The sequence below is a fragment of the Girardinichthys multiradiatus genome, chromosome Y, assembly GCF_021462225.1.
Source record: "Girardinichthys multiradiatus isolate DD_20200921_A chromosome Y, DD_fGirMul_XY1, whole genome shotgun sequence".
NCBI lineage: Eukaryota > Metazoa > Chordata > Actinopteri > Cyprinodontiformes > Goodeidae > Girardinichthys > Girardinichthys multiradiatus.
In genome coordinates, this window is record NC_061818.1 from 24,041,241 (window position 1) to 24,063,115 (window position 21,875).

A 21,875-nucleotide genomic window follows, 5' to 3' on the forward strand; every position below is an offset into this window, starting at 1 on the left:
TTTGTAATAATCATTTTATAGTGACCTATAAAAAACTATTTTTTCTTTTTGTCCTCTTGATTCTTTCTGCCTGCTCCTGTCAAAATTTGCGCAAGTTTATAAAAATGCTGAAGCCGTTTCCCCCTCCAAAGTAAGCCTAAAACTTCTGGTGGAGGTACGGAAACATTCCCGATTTATAGGGAAATTCTAAAGACTCTGAGGAAACATCATTGTGCAGATGTGATACCTGTGGCAGTAACATTGTGATATGATGACAAGGTGGAGCTGGGCCTAAGTGTTTGCAAACTGTAGCATACACATATACAGGGGTTGGACAATGAAACTGAAACACCTGGTTTTAGACCACAATAATTTATTAGTATGGTGTAGGGCCTCCTTTTGCGGCCAATACAGCGTCAATTCGTCTTGGGAATGACATATACAGGTCCTTCTCAAAAAATTAGCATATTGTGATAAAGTTCATTATTTTCTATAATGTAATGATGAAAATTTAATATTCATATATTTTAGATTCATTGCACATTAACTGAAATATTTCAGGTCTTTTATTGTCTTAATACAGATGATTTTGGCATACAGCTCATGAAAACCCAAAATTCCTATCTCACAAAATTAGCATATTTCATCCGACCAATAAAAGAAAAGTGTTTTTAATACAAAAAACATCAACCTTCAAATAATCATGTACAGTTATGCACTCAATACTTGGTCGGGAATCCTTTGGCAGAAATGACTGCTTCAATGCGGCGTGGCATGGAGGCAATCAGCCTGTGGCACTGCTGAGGTCTTATGGAGGCCCAGGATGCTTCGATAGCGGCCTTTAGCTCATCCAGAGTGTTGGGTCTTGAGTCTCTCAATGTTCTCTTCACAATATCCCACAGATTCTCTATGGGGTTCAGGTCAGGAGAGTTGGCTGGCCAATTGAGCACAGTGATACCATGGTCAGTAAACCATTTACCAGTGGTTTTGGCACTGTGAGCAGGTGCCAGGTCGTGCTGAAAAATGAAATCTTCATCTCCATAAAGCTTTTCAGCAGATGGAAGCATGAAGTGCTCCAAAATCTCCTGATAGCTAGCTGCATTGACCCTGCCCTTGATAAAACACAGTGGACCAACACCAGCAGCTGACACGGCACCCCAGACCATCACTGACTGTGGGTACTTGACACTGGACTTCTGGCATTTTGGCATTTCCTTCTCCCCAGTCTTCCTCCAGACTCTGGCACCTTGATTTCCGAATGACATGCAGAATTTGCTTTCATCCGAAAAAAGTACTTTGGACCACTGAGCAACAGTCCAGTGCTGCTTCTCTGTAGCCCAGGTCAGGCGCTTCTGCTGCTGTTTCTGGTTCAAAAGTGGCTTGACCTGGGGGATGCGGCTCCTGTAGCCCATTTCCTGCACACGCCTGTGCACGGTGGCTCTGGATGTTTCTACTCCAGACTCAGTCCACTGCTTCCGCAGGTCCCCCAAGGTCTGGAATCGGCCCTTCTCCACAATCTTCCTCAGGGTCCAGTCACCTCTTCTCGTTGTGCAGCGTTTTCTGCCACACTTTTTCCTTCCCACTGAGGTGCCTTGATACAGCATTCTGGGAGCAGCCTATTCGTTCAGAAATTTCTTTCTGTGTCTTACCCTCTTGCTTGAGGGTGTCAATAGTGGCCTTCTGGACAGCAGTCAGGTCGGCAGTCTTACCCATGATTGGGGTTTTGAGTGATGAACCAGGCTGGGAGTTTTAAAGGCCTCAGGAATCTTTTGCAGGTGTTTAGAGTTAACTCGTTGATTCAGATGATTAGGTTCATAGCTCGTTTAGAGACCCTTTTAATGATATGCTGATTTTGTGAGATAGGATTTTTGGGTTTTCATGAGCTGTATGCCAAAATCATCCGTATTAAGACAATAAAAGACCTGAAATATTTCATTTAGTGTGCAATGAATCTAAAATATATGAATGTTAAATTTTCATCATGACATTATGGAAAATAATGAACTTTATCACAATATGCTAATTTTTTGAGAAGGACCTGTACAAGTCCTGCACAGTGGTCAGAGGGATTTTAAGCCATTCTTCTTGCAGGATAGTGGCCAGGTCACTACGTGATACTGGTGGAGGAAAACATTTCCTGACTCGCTCCTCCAAAACACCCCAAAGTGGCTCAATAATATTTAGATTTGGTGACTGTGCAGGCCATGGGAGATGTTCAACTTCACTTTCATGTTCATCAAACCAATCTTTCACCAGTCTTGCTGTGTGTATTGGTGCATTGTCATCCTGATACACGGCACCGCCTTCAGGATACAATGTTTGAACCATTGGATGCACATGGTCCTCAAGAATGGTTTGGTAGTCCTTGGCAGTGACGCGCCCATCTAGAACAAGTATTGGGCCAAGGGAATGCCATGATATGGCAGCCCAAACCATCACTGATCCACCCCCATGCTTCACTCTGGGCATGCAACAGTCTGGGTGGTACGCTTCTTTGGGGCTTCTCCACACCATAACTCTCCCGGATGTGGGGAAAACAGTAAAGGTGGACTCATCAGAGAACAATACATGTTTCACATTGTCCACAGCCCAAGATTTGCGCTCCTTGCACCATTGAAACCGACGTTTGGCATTGGCATGAGTGACCAAAGGTTTGGCTATAGTAGCCCGGCCGTGTATATTGACCCTGTGGAGCTCCCGACGGACAGTTCTGGTGGAAACAGGAGAGTTGAGGTGCACATTTAATTCTGCTGTGATTTGGGCAGCCGTGGTTTTATGTTTTTTGGATACAATCCGGGTTAGAACCCGAACATCCCTTTCAGACAGCTTCCTCTTGCGTCCACAGTTAATCCTGTTGGATGTGGTTCGTCCTTCTTGGTGGTATGCTGACATTACCCTGGATACCGTGGCTCTTGATACATCACAAAGACTTGCTGTCTTGGTCACAGATGCGCCAGCAAGACATGCACCAACAATTTGTCCTCTTTTGAACTCTGGTATGTCATCCATAATGTTGTGTGCATTTCAATATTTTGAGCAAAATTGTGCTCTTACCCTGCTAATTGAACCTTCACACTCTGCTCTTACTGGTGCAATGTGCAATCAATGAAGACTGGCTACCAGGCTGGTCCAATTTAGCCATGAAACCTCCCACACTAAAATGACAGGTGTTTCAGTTTCATTGTCTAACCCCTGTAAATCTGCAAGGAAAAACCTAAGAGTGAAGTAGGGTCATGTTTCAAACTAGGTTTTCTAAATTTGCCACGATACACTGGGGTTTGAGTGGTTTTCAAGATTATGGCCTTAATTCGGTTTAAAGAATACCTGGATTGTCATTTACCTGGCTCTGCAGGACCAGATTGGGGTAACATTTGCTAGCATAAAATAAAAAAAAGTATTGAGTGGATTCCAGCTACCGCATTTCATTTTATTGTGTTTGTGTAGTTCTGAGTGTGGTGAAAGCTGGATGTTCACTGGTCGGGAAGGTAACCTGAGTTGCTGAGTTTGAAGAGCCAGATCCAAAATCAGCACTTTCTATGAGCTAGGACATCTGTAGCTCAGGACAGTGTAACCGAAGTAGGGATTTTTCTTCAGATTTTAATCAACAACAAACAATAAAAGGTTTAATGTTGCAAACGAAACTCTGCCAGGAAAACAAAGTTCGGAAGAAAGGGAATTTAAATAAATATTCTTCAGAATGCTAAAGGACAGGAAAGAAATATAAAGGCGATAAAATAATGACAAAGTTGAGTTTACCGTTTCATCCCAAGAGCAGGTTGCAAGGAGACTCTCATCAAAAGGAGAAAAGTCCATATCAGTCACCAGATCTGATGGAGGAAGGAAAACTAAAGTTTAAAAGCAGATATGGAACATAACTGTCAAGCTTTAATTTTTAGACTATCTGCATTTCTCTTTTAGTTTTGTATTTTAGAAAAAAAAAGCAACATGTTTTTCACTCATTGAACATAAGCTGCACAAGACATCAGATATATTGAACCTTTAATCTCTTAACAAAAAATATGTTCATGTGCTAAATAACTCAGCAAAAATGACTGCATTCCTCAAAAGCAAATTCTTTATTTTCACTTTCAAAATCTGAATAGTAATGACACATGAACGTCTTTGCATCACATTTAGTTAAACAGAAAAGATAAAAAAGACAGTACCAGAATGGCAGGAGATCTGGGTGACAGTCCACTGGCTATTTGAAGGGTTGACTGAGGTCAGGCCCACCATCCCACCACCTAGTCAGACATGCAACACATAAAACCTGGCACAAACCACACTTTCCAAACCTACTAATTAATACTAAAGAAAGGTAATGAGCCAAACTATCTACACAAGCACAGCACAAATTTTATAACATGGTAAGAGTAAATACAATGTCTTAGGCAGTGCTATGGAGCTTCATGTGACTCTGCAGCCTATCTTCATGTATCTTTAACTAAATATTTACAGGTCCTTCTCAAAATATTAGCATATTGTGATAAAGTTCATTATTTTCCATAATGTCATGATGAAAATTTAACATTCATATATTTTAGATTCATTGCACACTAACTGAAATATTTCAGGTCTTTTATTGTCTTAGTACAGATGATTGTGGCATACAGCTCATGAAAACCCAAAATTCCTATCTCACAAAATTAGCATATTTCATCCGACCAATAAAAGAAAAGTGTTTTTAAAACAAAAAACGTCAACCTTCAAATAATCATGTACAGTTATGCACTCAATACTTGGTCGGGAATCCTTTGGCAGAAATGACTGCTTCAATGCGGCGTGGCATGGAGGCAATCAGCCTGTGGCACTGCTGAGGTCTTATGGAGGCCCAGGATGCTTCGATAGCGGCCTTTAGCTCATCCAGAGTGTTGGGTCTTGAGTCTCTCAACGTTCTCTTCACAATATCCCACAGATTCTCTATGGGGTTCAGGTCAGGAGAGTTGGCAGGCCAATTGAGCACAGTGATACCATGGTCAGTAAACCATTTACCAGTGGTTTTGGCACTGTGAGCAGGTGCCAGGTCGTGCTGAAAAATGAAATCTTCATCTCCATAAAGCTTTTCAGCAGATGGAAGCATGAAATGCTCCAAAATCTCCTGATAGCTAGCTGCATTGACCCTGCCCTTGATAAAAGACAGTGGACCAACACCAGCAGCTGACACGGCACCCCAGACCATCACTGACTGTGGGTACTTGACACTGGACTTCTGGCATTTTGGCATTTCCTTCTCCCCAGTCTTCCTCCAGACTCTGGCACCTTGATTTCCGAATGACATGCAGAATTTGCTTTCATCCGAAAAAAGTACTTTGGACCACTGAGCAACAGTCCAGTGCTGCTTCTCTGTAGCCCGGGTCAGGCGCTTCTGCTGCTGTTTCTGGTTCAAAAGTGGCTTGACCTGGGGAATGCGGCACCTGTAGCCCATTTCCTGCACACGCCTGTGCACGGTGGCTCTGGATGTTTCTACTCCAGACTCAGTCCACTGCTTCTGCAGGTCCCCCAAGGTCTGGAATCGGCCCTTCTCCACAATCTTCCTCAGTGTCCGGTCACCTCTTCTCGTTGTGCAGCGTTTTCTGCCACATTTTTTCCTTCCCACAGACTTCCCACTGAGGTGCCTTGATACAGCACTCTGGGAACAGCCTATTCGTTCAGAAATGTCTTTCTGTGTCTTACCCTCTTGCTTGAGGGTGTCAATAGTGGCCTTCTGGACAGCAGTCAGGTCGGCAGACTTACCCATGATTGGGGTTTTGAGTGATGAACCAGGCTGGGAGTTTTAAAGACCTCAGGAATCTTTTGCAGGTGTTTAGAGTTAACTTGTTGATTCAGATGATTAGGTTCATAGCTCGTTTAGAGACCCTTTTAATGATATGCTAATTTTGTGAGATAGGAATTTTGGGTTTTCATGAGCTGTATGCCAAAATCATCCGTATTAAGACAATAAAAGACCTGAAATATTTCATTTAGTGTGCAATGAATCTAAAATATATGAATGTTAAATTTTCATCATTACATTATGGAAAATAATTAACTTTATCACAATATGCTAATATTTTGAGAAGGACCTGTATAACAACAACCTGAGAGGGTAGTTTTAAAGTTGTTTTATACGATACATTCAAGAAATTTCTGCAGTACAATGGAAAACGACAAACAACTGATTGGCCTTTGTTTATTAACTGCATTGTTTGCATAGCTTCCTGTTACTGGCAAACATGGCCTTTAAGATATCATTGCACTCGTTTTTGAAACTAGTGATAAACTTACACAGGATTTCAAATCTTTAATGGCATAAACTCAAACACAGGTTTGCAAAAAATATATATCAAATCATTCTGAAAACAAGTAGAGGATTAGAACTAAAGTTTGGTATCCTAAGCACTGGAGTAAATGAGGAACTACTATACAGTGCCTGGCAACATAATACATATCCCTTTAACTTTTCAAATTTTGTCACGTAAACTCCATAAACTGTAATGTATTTATTAGAACTATTTTATATGATAGACCAACACAAAATAGCAATATAATTATTTACTGAAAAGAAAGGGATAGAGTTTTCTTTTTTTACCAGTTTCACACATCTGGAGGCTAAAACTGGAGCGGAAAGAGAGCATGTATCAATTTTCAAGTCTTGGCAGAGATTCTAAAATAGATTTAGCTCTGGACTTTGATTGGGCCATTCTAACCAAAAGAACCCACTTTAATCCATCATATGGCTGCACAATATCTGGAAAACATGTGCCTGCACTGTTGAATATTGCAGTGAAGATATCAATTACAATTAATTCTTTCTGAGCTTTGCCATCACAGCCATTAAATGTAAAATAATGTAGTTTGGGCATCAAGGCCAGTGAAAGCCCATTCCAACAGATATATTTGCATGCATGGCACTTGAAATATATTAAGCTACCAGGTATTGCATCCATACAGTCCTACGCGATTGTGTTACTGCTAAGAATTGATATTGCGTTGATGTTGATTAATATATTGTGCAGTTCTAATCTAAAACCTTGATTTCCTCCCCAGTCTCAAATGTTTTGCAGATTTTCTTCCATGTAAGTCCATGTATTTAACTCCATCTACCTTCCCCTCAACTCTGACTGGCTTCTCTCTGCCTGCTGAAGAAAACCATTCCCACAGCATGATGCTGCCACCATCATGGGTCACCATGGTGATGCTGTGTTCTAGGTGATTTGCAGTTATTTTTCCCCCACACAAAGCATTTTACATATAGGCTAAAAAGTTGCATTTTGGATCTCCTCTAATCAGCCCAGTTCCTTTCCCAGATGTTTGCTGTGTCACCCTATTGGTGATTGGTGTAAAGTGGAAAAAGACTTCTTAAGGCTTTTTTTTAACCATGGCTTTATTCATGCTTCATTTCTTCACAACAGATTCACCCACCTGAGCTGTGGATCTTGCCCAGAGTCACCATGGCCCTCTTGACTGTTTCCCTAACTAATGCTCTCTTTGCCCAGGCTGAAAGTTTAGGTGGACGGCCATGCCGTGCCATTTTCTCCCCATGCCATCTTTTTCAGATGATGGGTTGAACAGTTCTCTGTGAGAGGATTAAAAGTTTGGGATATTGTGTTATAATCCAACCCTGTATAAATTTTGTTCACAGGCTTGCTCCTGGCCTGCTGGCTGTGTTCCTTGTTCTTCTACTATGCCGTTTGTTCTCTAAAAAACCTCTGAGGTCTTCACAGAGCCGCTGCATTTATATCGATTTTACAAAATCACACAAGGTGTCCATTTGCCTCCATTTTCCTGTGAGGAACTGCTTGGTATCAGTCTATCTGAAAATTATTAAGAAGTTTAATGCATCTAATGTGATAATATGTGAAGAACTTCAAGGGATGTGAAAATTTTTGCAAGGCACCATAAGTCACAACTAAATAACCAAAAAACTGAAAGTTTCAAAGTTAGCAACTATTTTTATTATTTTACAAATACATGGAAAAATATAATGGTAAATGTTTTTTTTCATAGGAATTTAGACTTATTTTTGTTCTTACTATCCTTGTAAAACACTTCAACAATTGCTGATTCCTTGTATTTTACAATGCAATATAAAATATTTTGGCAATATGTTGTTTCTTTTTGCATATATAAGCAGAGTTATAATACTTTTAAGGACGTTTAGCAGAAATCAACAATATTTGGAAGGAGATTGGGCAAAATGCCTCTTTCAATTGTAACAGTGTGAGATGTATCATCTAAGAACTGTCTATTTAGGCACACATTTATAGCCATACCACCCTGACCAGTGTTGAAAGCCACCAGCCTTGAGCTTGCTTTGATGTGGTTCCCCTGGCAGGAGAAGGAGCCAGCGTGGACATTGTTGATCCATCCCTACAGTTAAAGACAAAGAGGCAAAAATAAAGAAACACAGTGCATTCATGAAAAAGAGAAACACATAGAGAAAAGTTTGAGTTTTACGATAGGAGGGAGAACATGTGACCAAGTTGGTGCAACAACCATTAGAGAAAGAAAAAGAAAAGAACCCAGCAATAAACAGGAAGGATCTAGCTGAGTGTGCACACACTTTAGAGTTTAAGAATGAGCAAAGAGCTGAGGAAATGGAAGGGCTCCTTTCACTGCACAGCAGAAAAAGGTCTTGCATAACATTAACATGGCAAGAGCAGCATGCTCCGACAACTACTGCTGAGCTGCTCCACAAAAAAGCAACAGTAGCAGTAGTATGCATGCAGATGGCATTTAACATTTGTGATCAGGGAACATGTATTGTTATCCGAGCCTAGCACACTTTGTCTTCGCCAAAACTGCAAATGCATTTTAACAATGTAAACAGTTTCTAATCATGAAAACAGTTTCATGATAAGAAACTGGCCTGACTGTGAAGAGCTGTTGCAGAGAGGTCCTCTTTCCGTTAGAGGAAAGCTGGCTAAATTAATCTATGAATATTCAATCAAGCAACACCCACTCCCTTTTATTTTCCTGTCATGCCTCTCCAATCTCCCCCCCTCCCATGCCTGCCTCGCTATACCCTCTACCCCTCCCGTCCTACTTTTGTTCCTGCACAGTGTTTGAAATGATAACACAGCGTTGGAACCACACGCCTACACGAAATGCTGCTTCAACATTCACGGGAGCAAGGCACCACCTGCTGCCTGTGCAGAGATTGGGGAGCACCCACTGAGTGTGGCTGTGTGCATGCCAGGCTTTTATTTGCTTGTGTGAAAGGAGATTGCACACAACGCTGTAACCTGGAACTAATGGGTTCAAAGGCATATTTTGTATGTAAGACACATGAATTCTGGTCCAGACATGTCGACTCCTGAAATCTTTAAGTATTCTTTCCCTGTGGATGATGGTGAAAGAATCTCAGCACATCCTAACAAATCTCAAAGTGAGCAATAAATGCAACGAGAAAACTATAAAACAAGAACAAAAAAACATGACAATGGATTTCAGTGCAACGTCTGACAAAGGCTCGCGGTTGAAATGCAACCACATGGCTGACAAATACATAAATATATGCGCGAGTAGCAAGTGCATTCATATTTTGTCTCTCTAGCATAGGCTCTCAGATGCAGGAAGTTCAACATCCCTTGCAGGCGTTCCTCCCCAAACGTAGCTCAGCTATTTAGTGTTAGCCAGTAGAGGTGTTTCCAACCAGAAGCTGGTTCACTACTCACTTCTTTCTTGGCAACCTTCGGAGTGGTGTTTTTGAATTTGGAGGTCTTAAAACGATTCATGCTGCTCTCCCAAATTGACTTTCGTATCTTCCGGGTGTATCTGTCGAGCTGGTTGGTACTACTGAGAGTGCTGCTGCTGCAGCTGACAGCTCAGGAGTTAGGCTCGCCGCGCGGTGTACGCTCGGTTTGCTCTACCGACCGAGCCGATCGACTGGGCGGTGTCTTCATTTTTCCGCTCAAACCATTATAGGAGTGTAGAAATGTAAAATAATATAAGTAGAAATGAGATGTCGTCGCGTCCGCTATTTTTTTTTTTTTTTTTTTTTTTTGTGGCAAGTTCCTCTTACTTGAGTGTCCAAAAAAACAGAAACACCAAAGCTTACATTCACCTATTTTGATGAGTCGTTTTTTGTATGTAATGTTGTATTGTTGTTCATTGTGGTACTTAAAGATCAATAGGCCAGCATGAACGATATTTCCAAATGCAAATAGGATAGAGCAACCAATATAAAACGCAATGTACTTAAAATGAACTTAAAGGTACCTCAAGTTACCTCTGAAATTTTATTAAATCACAAAGTAAATAAATTTTTGTTATAAAAACTAAAAAAAATCATTTTATCATTTTCTTCAACTTAAAATACAATTTAAGAGATGTATCCGTGAAGCCATTCAGTCTGATTTGATAAAAGTGTATAATAATTATATCAGGGGTTACTGTGTGTTAATATGTTTTGGTAGGACATTGTACCTGAACACTGTTAAAGAAAAATGTTTGTTTTTATCTAATGTGAAACAGAACCGCCGTGTGCGGCTAGCAGCTACTGCCTGTGTAATGAGCAGAGAGTAGGGTAGCCAAAACATTTACTCAAATAATAGTACTATCAAGAGAAGTAAGAACACATTGTGCAGTAAAACTACTCCTACAAGTATTTGTTTTTATTTTAAAAAAGTTAAGTAAATGTAACTGAGTACAAGTAACGAGTCACTACCCACCTTTGATAACAACAGACCACATACAATATTATAGCTTGATCTAAAACCTGTGGAATAAACCAAGGTTTTACAACTTTTTTGCCTCGCCCAACAAAAATGCCACTCACAAAATGGCGGCGAAATTGACGTACGAGCCGGTAGTTGGACTACACTGTGCTCCGTAACGTGCGACCCCGAGGAATAAAACGTTTGCATCAATTCTGACTTAACATTTGTTTTTACAAAAATGTTTTTTTTCTGTTTAAAGTTTGAACAGTTGTGTTTATTAATGTACAATTTATTTAAATAAAAAAACTAAAAAGAAATGTTTTTGTTACTTTTTTATTTATATTTTTAAATTCTCATTTACACCCACACCGTTTCTCCCAGGCATGCGCAGTGTCACCAGCGGTGGTGACTTGTCGGCATGATGGCGTCCTCAGCTGCTCGCTGCTCCTCACGCTGGTTTACAGTCGTCGTGTCCTCTGGACCTCGAAGGGCTGTCGGTCTCCTTCTCTCCTCTGACCATGGTGGCGTACGGCGTTTTTCTACCCTGGGAGCTGAAAAGCTGTGGCTTGGGGGCAGCTTGTGGTGCGGTGGAGCAGAAAAAGCGTTGACATTGAGAAGGCTGTCAGGTGAGAACTACATCGGCTAAGCTAGGCTAAGCTACATCAACCAAAATACTACTATTTTACTCAAGTGACACGGTGTAAAGAAGTTGAATAACTGTCAACTAATATCTAACAATGGCAACGATAACGATGGATTTAAGGTTTTGACATCTAACATGTAGTTGATCTACTGTGATGTAATCAGTCTTGCTAACTTTGCAGGCACTAAGTAATGTTAGTACAGACGTACACTACTTTGTTTGTACTTTGTTAGCTATTGCAAGTCATTGCATTGCTTTTATTTTGATTGCTGTCAAAATATGATATGGCAAAAAAAGCAATGCCGTATCATTTCTGTATAGTTTAGTGAGATCCTGTAACAAGGTAATATAAAACGGGTTTGATTTTGACAAATAAAAGATCATCTGATTATGGAGGGCTGTTTGACCAGTGTGTAGTTGCTGCTGTTTCAGTTATCAACCCTATTTTTGTATACAAACCATTGAAGTTTAGTGCTTTAAAGTTCTTTATACCATGGTTATTGGTTGCACATATTTATTATAAAAAGACAAAGCAGATCAAAACATTTCTGCAATATAAATTCATGGGAACTTCTGTGGGATTTGGGTCCCAGACCCAAACAGACCTTGAACCTTGGCATTTTCATCTTACTTTAACGTAACACTTACTCAGAACAAGGGGAAATAAACTACAGTGAAACTTTGTAACACTTCTAGATATCATTTACTTACCCTCTGGCCTTTCTGGACATCTTTCAGGTCTGAAGTTGCCCCATCCTCTCTACACAGCATCCTTCCACACAAGCACCTCTTCCAGCAGCAAGCAGGATTTCTATCAGATTCTTGGAGTCCCTCGCACTGCATCCCAAAAAGAGATCAAGAAAGCCTACTACCAGGTTTGTTTCTGCCTGATCCACAGCTTGTCTTAGTTGTGACTACCGATGTCCTGATTTGATCCCAGCTATTGAATTGCAGTCCGGATCTAGGAAATTTAAAAGAATCTGTATGGGAGTCCCTAACTAAACTCTTAAGTATGGCAGTATAATATCAGTAAACATGAAAGTGTAATATTATATTATTGCTGAATAAAGTGATTAACTTACATTTCGTGACTCTTTTTTTATTTTTTTTTACAATGTCCTCACCACTATCTGTAGCCTTTAGCTTCTTGGCTACTAAAATATAAATGTAAGGTGTCGGCATCAAAATGCCCACATTTATTACTGACCTGCGGAGCGTGAATGTTTAGCGCTTGAAAAAAATTAGCCTATGAAATTGTCCATCCAAGCAAACCTAAATTGTGAAATTGCACATAAAAATATTGCAATGATGATTGTGGTTGTATACATTGTGCAGCTCTATTCTTGATCCCTGTTGTTGGTCTAACTTCTGGGATTTTTGTCTCTGTCCAACCCCCAGAAAAGAAATGTGGAGCTGCAATTTGTGCGGCCTTATATATATATAAAAAAAATTACTGCCTATTTTCATATTCACAGCTATATTATGGGCCCCATTTCATTCACATTCAAATCAGGTTTTATTTCTTTTTAAACAATTGAACCATTTTTTTTTTTACTCTTACAACGATATTTGTAGTTATTGTAAGAATTTATTGGCTGCCGCTTCCTCCTGTCTCTCTACCGATGTGTTCTGTAAGGCTGAGCTCAGACAGCTTTGAATCATTAGTCAATACATTTATTAGCTACAGATGTAAGATACTCAGTTATTCTCCTCCTTTTAGACCTGACAGCTGCCTTTGACCACAGTATTTTGCTCTCCAGACTTGATCTATGTGACATCAAAGGCTCTGCACTTGACTGGTTCAAGTCTTATTTGTCAGATAGGAGTTTCTCTGTAAGTATTGGAGAATCTGCTTCTCCATCAGCTCCCTCAAGGATCCATTCTTTGAATTATTTTATTGTCCATCTATATGCTCCCTTTAGGTTCCATTTTTAGAAAATTTAATATTTCATTTCATTCATACTCAGATTTATTTCCAGTTGAAGCACAATCATCCTTTCTCACTTCAACCACTGTTTGACAGCCTTACTGAAGTAAAAGCTTGGATGGCTTCACATTTTCTAAACTTCAATGAAAATAAAACTGAAACTGGTCATCTTCTACACTGCCATCATTCAGTCTGTCCTGTCTTCATCCATCTCAGTGTGGTTTGGCTCATCCACAGAACAGGACAGGTCCAGACTGCAATGAATAATCAGAGCTGACCTTCCCTCCATCCAGGACTTATACAGGTCTAGGGTCAGGAAAAGAGCTGCCAAAATCTCTGCAGACCCCACACACCCTGCACATAAACTGTTTAGAGTTTTACCTTCAGGCCGTCGCTACAGAGCACTGTTCACTAAAACCAGCCGCCACAGAGACAGTTTCCTCCCCCAGGTTGTTTCTCTGATGAACATTCAATAGAGTATAGAACAACAGCATACAGATGTTGCAAATGCACCTTTTTTATTAGATATGTGTATATTGTATATATGTATACTCTGTAATGCAAAAACAAAAACCAGAGAGCAAAGTGTACTGGAGTCAAATTCTTTGTTTGTAATGTACAAACTTGGCAATAAAGCTGATTCTGATTCTACGATTTTCAGTCCCAGTGGAAATCGTAGCGCGTCACCTTCGGACGCCTCGATCAATTCATTGAATCTCATGTGAAAAATCTTGGAGTAATTTTTGATTCCAGTCTTAATTTTGAGAAACAGATTAGTTCCGTTGTAAAAAGATCCTTTTTTTAAAAATTGAGACTTTTATCCAAAGTAAAACCATTTTTATCTTCTAATGATTTTTAAAGGGTTATTCATGCTTTCATCAGCTCCCAACTTGATTACTGTAATTCTCTGTATGTTGGTGTAAGCCAGGCCAGCCTCTCACGACTGCAGCTGGTTCAGAACGCAGCAGCTCGTCTCTTAACACAAACAAAAAAGCGTGAACATATCTCTCTAGTGCTTGCTTCCCTTCACTGGCTCCCCGTTTGTTTTAGAATTGATTTTAAAATGTTATCATTGACCTATAAGACCCTAAATGGGTAAGCACCTGCATATTTGTCTGATCTCCTGCAGCGTTATGTGCCCTCTAGATCCCTTAGATCTAATGTCCATTTGTGTTTAGTTGTCCTAAGGTGCAGGCTGGTCCACAGGGGTGATCTGGCCTTTTTATTGAATTATTGTTTTTTGTGTGCAGCAGTTTAGCCAACAGCAGTTGTTCTTAAATGTGCTATATAAATAAATTTGGAACTGGAAAACCGCAACCACATCAAAATATATTTTGAGAGGAATTATGACAGAGTCATTGAAAAGAGAGAGACGATGTACTTTTAGTAGCATAGCATTTTAGCAAAGCAAGGCAGCATTGAAACATTAGCAGGGGGATGGCATGAGTTTAGCGAAGGCCGTAGCTGTGTGTGTGTCAAATAAGATGTATCTTAAAAATCACAAGGCTATCATGTGGAAATTCCTATTGGGACAAAATCTCTGTTGTCATAAAAAAATGGATACTGCAGCATCCAGAACATTATTGATGTGTTATTTAAGTGACACACAATCACAGTATACATAGTAGACATAGGATTGGTTTATGGAAGTATTGGACTGAGACTCTGTATCTGTAAATGTATGTTCTCATATTAATCTGATTGGTAGCAGGGACAAAAAGTCCTGATCAGGACATCTGCAATGGTAACCTAAGCTAGATTCACATTGGATGAAAATGTTTTTGTCTTGTTTCTTTCACAGATGGCCAAAAAGTACCACCCGGACACAAACAAAGATGACCCGCAGGCAAAAGAAAAATTTGCACAGTTGGCTGAAGTTTATGAGGTTTGGCTTCAGTCTTTACAATAAACCCTGAACATACATTGTAAATTAGTTTTCCTTGTGTTTTGGTAGGGACAGTCACACCTTTGAATTTTCTTTTCTTTTAATGTGAGTGAATAATTGTCGACTTAAACCTTGTTCTTCGGTCTTCACAGGTCCTTAGCGATGAAGCGAAGAGGAAGCAGTACGACACATACGGTACAGCAAGCTTTGAGGCGGGTCAAGCTGGCGGAAGGCAGCAGTACTGGACCGGGCAGACCAGCAACATTGACCCAGAGGAGCTTTTCCGCAAAATCTTTGGAGAATTCTCAGGAAGCCGTGGCTTTGGAGACTTCAACGCCATATTTGAGCAGCCACAAGAGGTTGGTGAGATGTACAGAAAGCCAAGCAACACTTTGCTCGTGCTCAAGTGTCCAGCTGTTTGTGTTCTAGCACCTCTTCTGACATTCCGTCTGTTTCCCATGTAGTACATCATGGAGTTGACGTTCACTCAGGCAGCAAAAGGAGTGAATAAAGAGATGTCTGTTAACATAGAAGTAACCTGCCAGCGCTGTGATGGTAAGGGCCACGAGCCAGGGACTAAAGTTCAGCACTGCCACCACTGTAATGGCTCAGGCATGGTAAGAACTCCAACATAGTTTATACTTTCTACATAGTTTTAGATTAGATTTCTAAAAATACGTGTTCCCCTACTTATAGGAAACAATTAACACAGGCCCGTTTGTGATGCGCTCTACATGTCGGCGCTGCGGGGGGAAAGGCACAGTTATTTCAACCCCCTGTAACTCCTGCCGTGGATCTGGACAAACCAAGCAGAGGAAGTCTGTGGTCGTTCCTGTCCCTGCAGGTCAGTTACACTCGTGTATCGATTCAGCTCGCTACTCTTTACAAAGTCAACGTTACCTGAAAAATGTCTTTTTTCTCGTCATAGTTGAGCGTGACAATCCTTACAATAGAATATCTGACCTGTAACAACACTGAAGTGTAGGTGGGCACGTTGTGCACTGCATAACAACACTGCAGCTGTATTTACACACCAGTTTAGTATTGGGACATTGGGAACAAATACTGAACACTTTGCCTCTTATAGGTTCTATTTACCTTGAGCCAGATTTAGTTATGAATATTAGTGCCTGGTATGATTGGAAACATTTTAAAAGGGTGTCCAACTACAGAAACTAGTTTGTCACAGAAGATCTGAGAGGAATAGATTTTTCTGTAGGTTTAAATAACTTCAGCCTAACCTACTATGATTTATAAATCTGGCAAATAGATTTTGTGTTTGAGCAAAACAAATGAACTGCTTTTTGTGACATTACAACCACAAGCCTTTAGATTTTAGGTGGACCACCAGAGAATAGTGCTTAATTGTGAAGTGAAAAGAAAAAATGTGTTGTGTAGAAGCATCTTTCGTTGCAGTTATACCTGTCCATTCCTCCTTGGAAAACGGCTCCAGCCCAGCCAGTATGTGCCATATTCATTTTGCATAGGACTGTTTGGAGTGTGATAATTGTTGGCTAATATATTCCAAGTGTTATGAACTAGCATTTTTCATGCTAATGTCACATGCAGCCAGTTGGACAGAGTCTCACGGCAGCAGATGCTCACACCGGGCACAAATTGCAAATGCTAAAGGTCACAGAAGGAATCACAGATGGGAAACAAAGGAAAGAAGATAATAGGCATATTTCGCAACTGATAACGGCATCGCAAGATTTTCTGATATTGTACAGCCCTGCTGTAAACAGCAATTTTCAAATCTTGCTGCAGATTCTCAATTGGATTTAGGTCTTGACCTTGTCTGGATCAGTCCAACACATGAATCTATGCCTCTGGCTGTAGGTTTCTCAGACTGAAAGGTGAACTTCTGCACCAGTCTCAGATCTTTCGCAGTATCTAACAGATTTTCCGCCAGGGTTGCCTTGTATGTCGCCCTATCTTGTATGTCGCCCTATCCATCTTTTCGTTAATGTTGTCCAGCTTCCCTGTCCATACAGGGAACACACAGTCATACCACAGCGAGATGCTGCCGCCACCACCACGTGTCGGCTGCGCACAACATTTAGCAAATTTTCTTTCACAGTTATGCACTACTTTTTATTAGTCTACCAGATAAAACAATACAAAAGCAAAGGTACAAACACCCTTGCACGGCACTGTAACTCTAAGGAACCAGATTTTAGAGACTGCTAAATTTCCACCAGAAAGATTCATACTTTATGCCTTTTTAAACTCAAAATATTGTTTGCATTTTTCTGCTTGTCAGGAGTGGAGGATGGTCAGACAGTCAGAATGCCAGTCGGAAAGAAGGAAATCTTCATCACATTTCGGGTTGGTATCTACGGCAGAACTGAGGGCAAAGCTAACGTGCATAGAAATGATCTTCTGTGGACTGAAGTTTGACATTTCCATTAACACAGAACAGTATAAAAGGTGTTGCATTGTGAAATTTTGACTATCATTTTTATTTTGTCCAGGTCCAAAAGAGCCCGGTGTTCAGGAGGGAAGGTGCTGACATTCACTCAGATCTTTACATCTCTGTGGCACAAGCCATTTTGGGAGGCACAGCCAGGACACAAGGACTTTATGAAACACTCAATTTGTCAGTAAGTGAAGGCATAATCTGATTAAAGAGGAAGGATTCAGTCTTTAACAGTAAACAAAAAAAAAAAAGACTGAATTTTTCATCTTCAGATTCCCGCAGGTGTCCAGGCCGACCAGAGGATCCGTCTGTCAGGAAAAGGAATTGCTCGCGTCAGCGGCTATGGCTTTGGAGATCACTATGTCCATGTCAAAGTAAAAATACCAAAGTAAGACTCCACATCTGACTGTGTTTTTCTACCTAGTTCAGGTACACAGGCTAATTGTGGTGTTCCCAAAATACAACTTCAAATTAAATGTTTTCTTTTGTAGGACTTTGACAGATAGACAGAAATCTCTTTTAATGAACTTTGCTGAGGATGAGACAGAGGTAGAAGGGACGGTGAATGGAGTCACAAACACCACCACAGGTATGAGGACCATCTCATTCTATATTGCTTCTTTTTTCCTCCCTTAGCCACTGAAAATCATTTTCTTTTAGAAATCTCCCAGGTCTGTTAAAAAGGAGTTGTACTTAGTTGTAGTGTTAATATCTGTCCAGGTGGGGGCAGCAGTGGTGGGCAGTCTAAGGCAGGGAAAAGCAGGCATGTCGAGAAGGAAGCAGAGTTGAAAGAGGAGGGCTTCCTCTCCAAGTTAAAGAAATTATTTAGCTGACAGCCACAAACCAGGTATGGCTTTTGTGTAAAATTAGTTGCTTTAGACCAGTCTTTATGTGTGCTATAGTACAAAACGTGGCACTTTATAGTATCTGGTTTGTGGCTGCCATAGACACATGAGCATGTTCTCTTGCATTTAATTACACCTCCAGTTTGTTTCATGTTTTTTTTTTTTTTTTTCAAGGTAAAAGATCCTCCTGGAACTAAGCCTGAATAAGCAAAGAGGACGGTGTAAAGCAAGGACCGTATCAATATAAATGGTGGCAAAAGACTGGAAGACTTGTAGTGTTGGTTTATTTTTTGGATGGATCACAAACACGTTTTCTAGCCAGCCCTGTAGTAAAACATCCAAAGGATTTTGGTTCCAGTGGAAGTGGATCCACAGATCCAAAGAGGATGCGCCAGTCTGTCAATCACCACAAAGACATCTGCTGCAGCACTCAGTGCATGCTGGTCATCTGGTTGTTACCAAAACACAACGCTAAAGACAGATACCAGAAATATTATTGTAGTGAAAAAGACTACAAGAACAGTTAAGAGTCTAGTAAGGATTAAATCCAGCTAATTCACTGCAGTGTATGGCCCTTGTCTTTCATTTACGTTTCTTTTGTCAGCTCAGGTGGAAGTCGGATTACATCATCATGGACTACATGAGTTTTATTGTTGGAAGGTCTTACATTGGACAGTCACTTGTCCAAGAAGGGGAAATTTGTTAAACCCTTGAACTGTAAACTCTTAATGACAGAAACATCAATTTAATACTTTTTTTTTTTTTTGTTATGTGCTGCAAAAAACTATGTAACAGTTGTAAAACAAGTATTCAACTATATTCTGTAAAGTTTTAATAAACATAGGCTGGCTATAAAAAAATAAAAAAACTGTTTTACCTCTAGCTCTGAGGTATCAGTTATTTAAAAATGTCTCCTAACTTGGTCATCTTACAGCTGCTTAAATGTTGTTGTTGTTTTTTTTGCATGTTTCTTTCAGGGTGGAAGGAAAAAAATGTTGAGGGATTATTGATTTGATTAGGCATTTTATTCTGGTCATTATCTGTTTTAATTGATAATTGATTGTTATTTTGGCAGTCGCTTTTACTTTTGAGCAGGGACAGACTGATCAAGGCACCCTAGACAGCGACAGTGCCTTGTAAAAGTATTTATACCCTTTAAACTTATGCTCATTGCAACCACATGCTTCAATAGTTTTTATTAAAGTTTATGTGACAGACCAACAAAAAGTAACGTATAATAGTGAAGTGGAAGGAAAATGATACATGGTTTTCAAAACATGTTACAAGAAAATATAAAAAAAACAAATGGTGTTTATTCAATTTTGCCTCTTAGTTGTAGAGTTTAAAGCAGGGTTAGGTTGGAAATAAAATACCCCAAGCTTTAAACTTTGTATGAAAACAGAGTATTTAACAGCTAAAAATCTTAATCATGGCCATCCACCAAAACTGCCAAGGCTAGTTAGAAGTCTTTATTTAAAATTCTCTTTTTTGCTTCTTATTTTTTTTCTTTTCATTTTTGTCTCCGTGTCCATAACAACTGAAATAATCCCAAAGCAGTTTCTAATAAAGTTTATTTTATAAATATCCAGCGTAGCATTATAACGTCAGTCATAATGCTCCACTTGTGAAGGTAAATCTGTTGGGCCGAGAGGCATATGGTAACTGGAGGAGCTGCAGAGATCCAGAGCTGAGCTAGGGGAATCTGTCAATAGGATAACCATTAGTTCTTCAAATGTGGCCTTTAGAAAATGGTGGCAAGAAGCCATATATCTGTCACAAACCCTGTAGGGGCTGCAACAAGCATGTAGAAGATGGTGCTGTGAAACGTGTAGAGGACCATGAACACACCATTTCCTAAACTAGAACATTGGTGATGGCAGCATCATGCAGTGGGAAAAATAAAGAGCTACCACAAGAAGTAACCACAAAACAGGAAGAGTAAAACGGTTTTTATTTTGTTATTCACAACAATATAACTCTCGGTTTACACTCCTACAATAAAAGTGCTCTAGCTAGTCACAAATCTCCAATTGGATACAAAGGAATTAGGAGCAGAGTGAATAAAAGGATTAAAAATGAGCACGCTTTAGTCAAACATTCTCATTTATGGCTGCAGATAGTGTCCCTTCAGTAGGTCCTAAAATATTGATGCAAACTCCATCCTTGGACCATATAAAAGCAATAAAACATGGGCTTACAAGACCATTTCAAACAGTTCCTGTTTTATCCCGTCATATTCAATTCATTGTGCTGAACCTGAGACTTTCATAAACAAAGCTCGCTGTTAATCATTGGCATGTTTGCAACCAAGCAGCTGCACCAGCATATAAACGCTGCACATCTATCTGTATGTGAAAGTAAACATATTGTGCAAATGCACAGCACATGCACCAGGCAGAAATTTAACAATATTAAAACTACTCCAAAAGGCTCCTAAAATATTAGTGCGCCATCTGGGCGAATGCTAAACTTCAGTGCAATTATACTGCCATACAGCACAAAGTGTTTCTACTCAACTCTGAACAAAGTTAAATAGGGTTGGGAATGTGAATCCTCTCCCAGCACACTGTATAAATGATGTGTTGAAAATAGATGGAGACGAGCTGAGCTGGTTCAGGATCAATATATTAGCATTTCATACAAAACACCCACAAGGTAAGTCTGCTGTGGTAATACCTGCGTCCATGATAAGAGCCCCTGTTGCAGGTTAAGCGCCATTTAATTTCGGAAATTAAACCATGCAATTAAATAAAGAGTACGCAGGTAAAGCCATCGCATGTTTCTGAAACTAAGGACTAGTTGAAGTTAGCATGCACTACAGTAGAGTAATAGTTGGTATTTTACCACTGTGAGAATCAGAACACCATTGAATAATCATCCACTTTTCAAAGAAGGTTTTTTGGCTGCCATCACCTGTCCCACAGTGCAGACATGCTGCAACCTCCTTGGAAATGGAGCGTGATGAGAATTTTAATAAAATGAGACCATTTTCACATTATCATATATTTAGGGATTAAATACAGTATAAAATATATGGATGCGTATCTGTTTAACCCTCGCCTCAGCAAGGCTTTGCCTATGGTAGACAGGAGGTATGTTAAACCCTGAACTCATTAGCTAATGCACCATCATGTTGTCAATTACAGCTTTGGATGGGGGGGGGGGATCTAGGCTTGTCAAAGTAATTATGTTATGAAACAATGCTGTGACAATCATTTATGCTCACCCACGCCACACAAACACATACAGCAACAGTGTTTTAGCTGAAACAACGTCTTATTTAAGGGGTATAGAGATTTTATTCATCTAGAATTGGAAGAAAGGATCAATGGGACTTTGCTTCAAAGACACTTGTTGGTCGGAGAAGAAAAAAACAACGACGTGGAGCAGGAATGTGTACTTTGTGGGAAAAAAAAAAAACACTACTGAGCTTGCATTTATGATAGGGTATTCAGTTAAGGAACTTAAATGGCTTTACATTACCAAAATAAACCTGAACGTTAAATGTCCAGATATGAAGTGCATAATTTCTGCTTA

The 21,875-nt window shown here is 39.9% G+C and overlaps 2 protein-coding genes across 4 annotated transcripts in view; one reads left to right on the top strand and one right to left on the bottom strand.

Annotated features, from left to right (window-relative positions):
* Positions 1 to 9,919, bottom strand: part of LOC124864150 (coronin-7-like) — a 57,239-nt gene extending 47,320 nt beyond the window's left edge. The window contains exons 1-4 of the mRNA XM_047358819.1: positions 9,636 to 9,919; positions 8,241 to 8,328; positions 4,146 to 4,223; positions 3,736 to 3,806 (exon numbers count right to left, since the gene is read on the bottom strand). Coding sequence (XP_047214775.1) covers positions 3,736 to 3,806; positions 4,146 to 4,223; positions 8,241 to 8,328; positions 9,636 to 9,695 — 297 coding nt within the window. The 5' untranslated portion in view covers positions 9,696 to 9,919. The remainder of the gene's footprint in view (positions 1 to 3,735; positions 3,807 to 4,145; positions 4,224 to 8,240; positions 8,329 to 9,635) is intronic.
* A 1,115-nt stretch (positions 9,920 to 11,034) lies between these two features.
* On the top strand, positions 11,035 to 19,220 carry LOC124864558 (dnaJ homolog subfamily A member 3, mitochondrial-like). Of its 3 annotated transcripts, none has more exons than XM_047359381.1 (12): positions 11,035 to 11,245; positions 12,001 to 12,137; positions 14,991 to 15,074; positions 15,227 to 15,433; positions 15,539 to 15,691; positions 15,771 to 15,918; positions 17,338 to 17,402; positions 17,549 to 17,677; positions 17,766 to 17,881; positions 17,985 to 18,082; positions 18,214 to 18,340; positions 18,513 to 19,220. In XM_047359381.1, the coding sequence occupies exons 1-11, from the start codon at positions 11,038 to 11,040 to the stop codon at positions 18,324 to 18,326; spliced, it is 1,458 nt and encodes a 485-aa protein (XP_047215337.1). In that variant the 5' UTR covers positions 11,035 to 11,037; the 3' UTR covers positions 18,327 to 18,340; positions 18,513 to 19,220. The 3 variants fall into 3 exon arrangements, with proteins under 3 accessions (XP_047215337.1, XP_047215338.1, XP_047215339.1); XM_047359382.1 differs by having other exon boundaries at positions 18,214 to 18,304; XM_047359383.1 differs by lacking the exon at positions 18,214 to 18,340.
* The last annotated feature ends 2,655 nt before the right edge of the window (positions 19,221 to 21,875 follow it).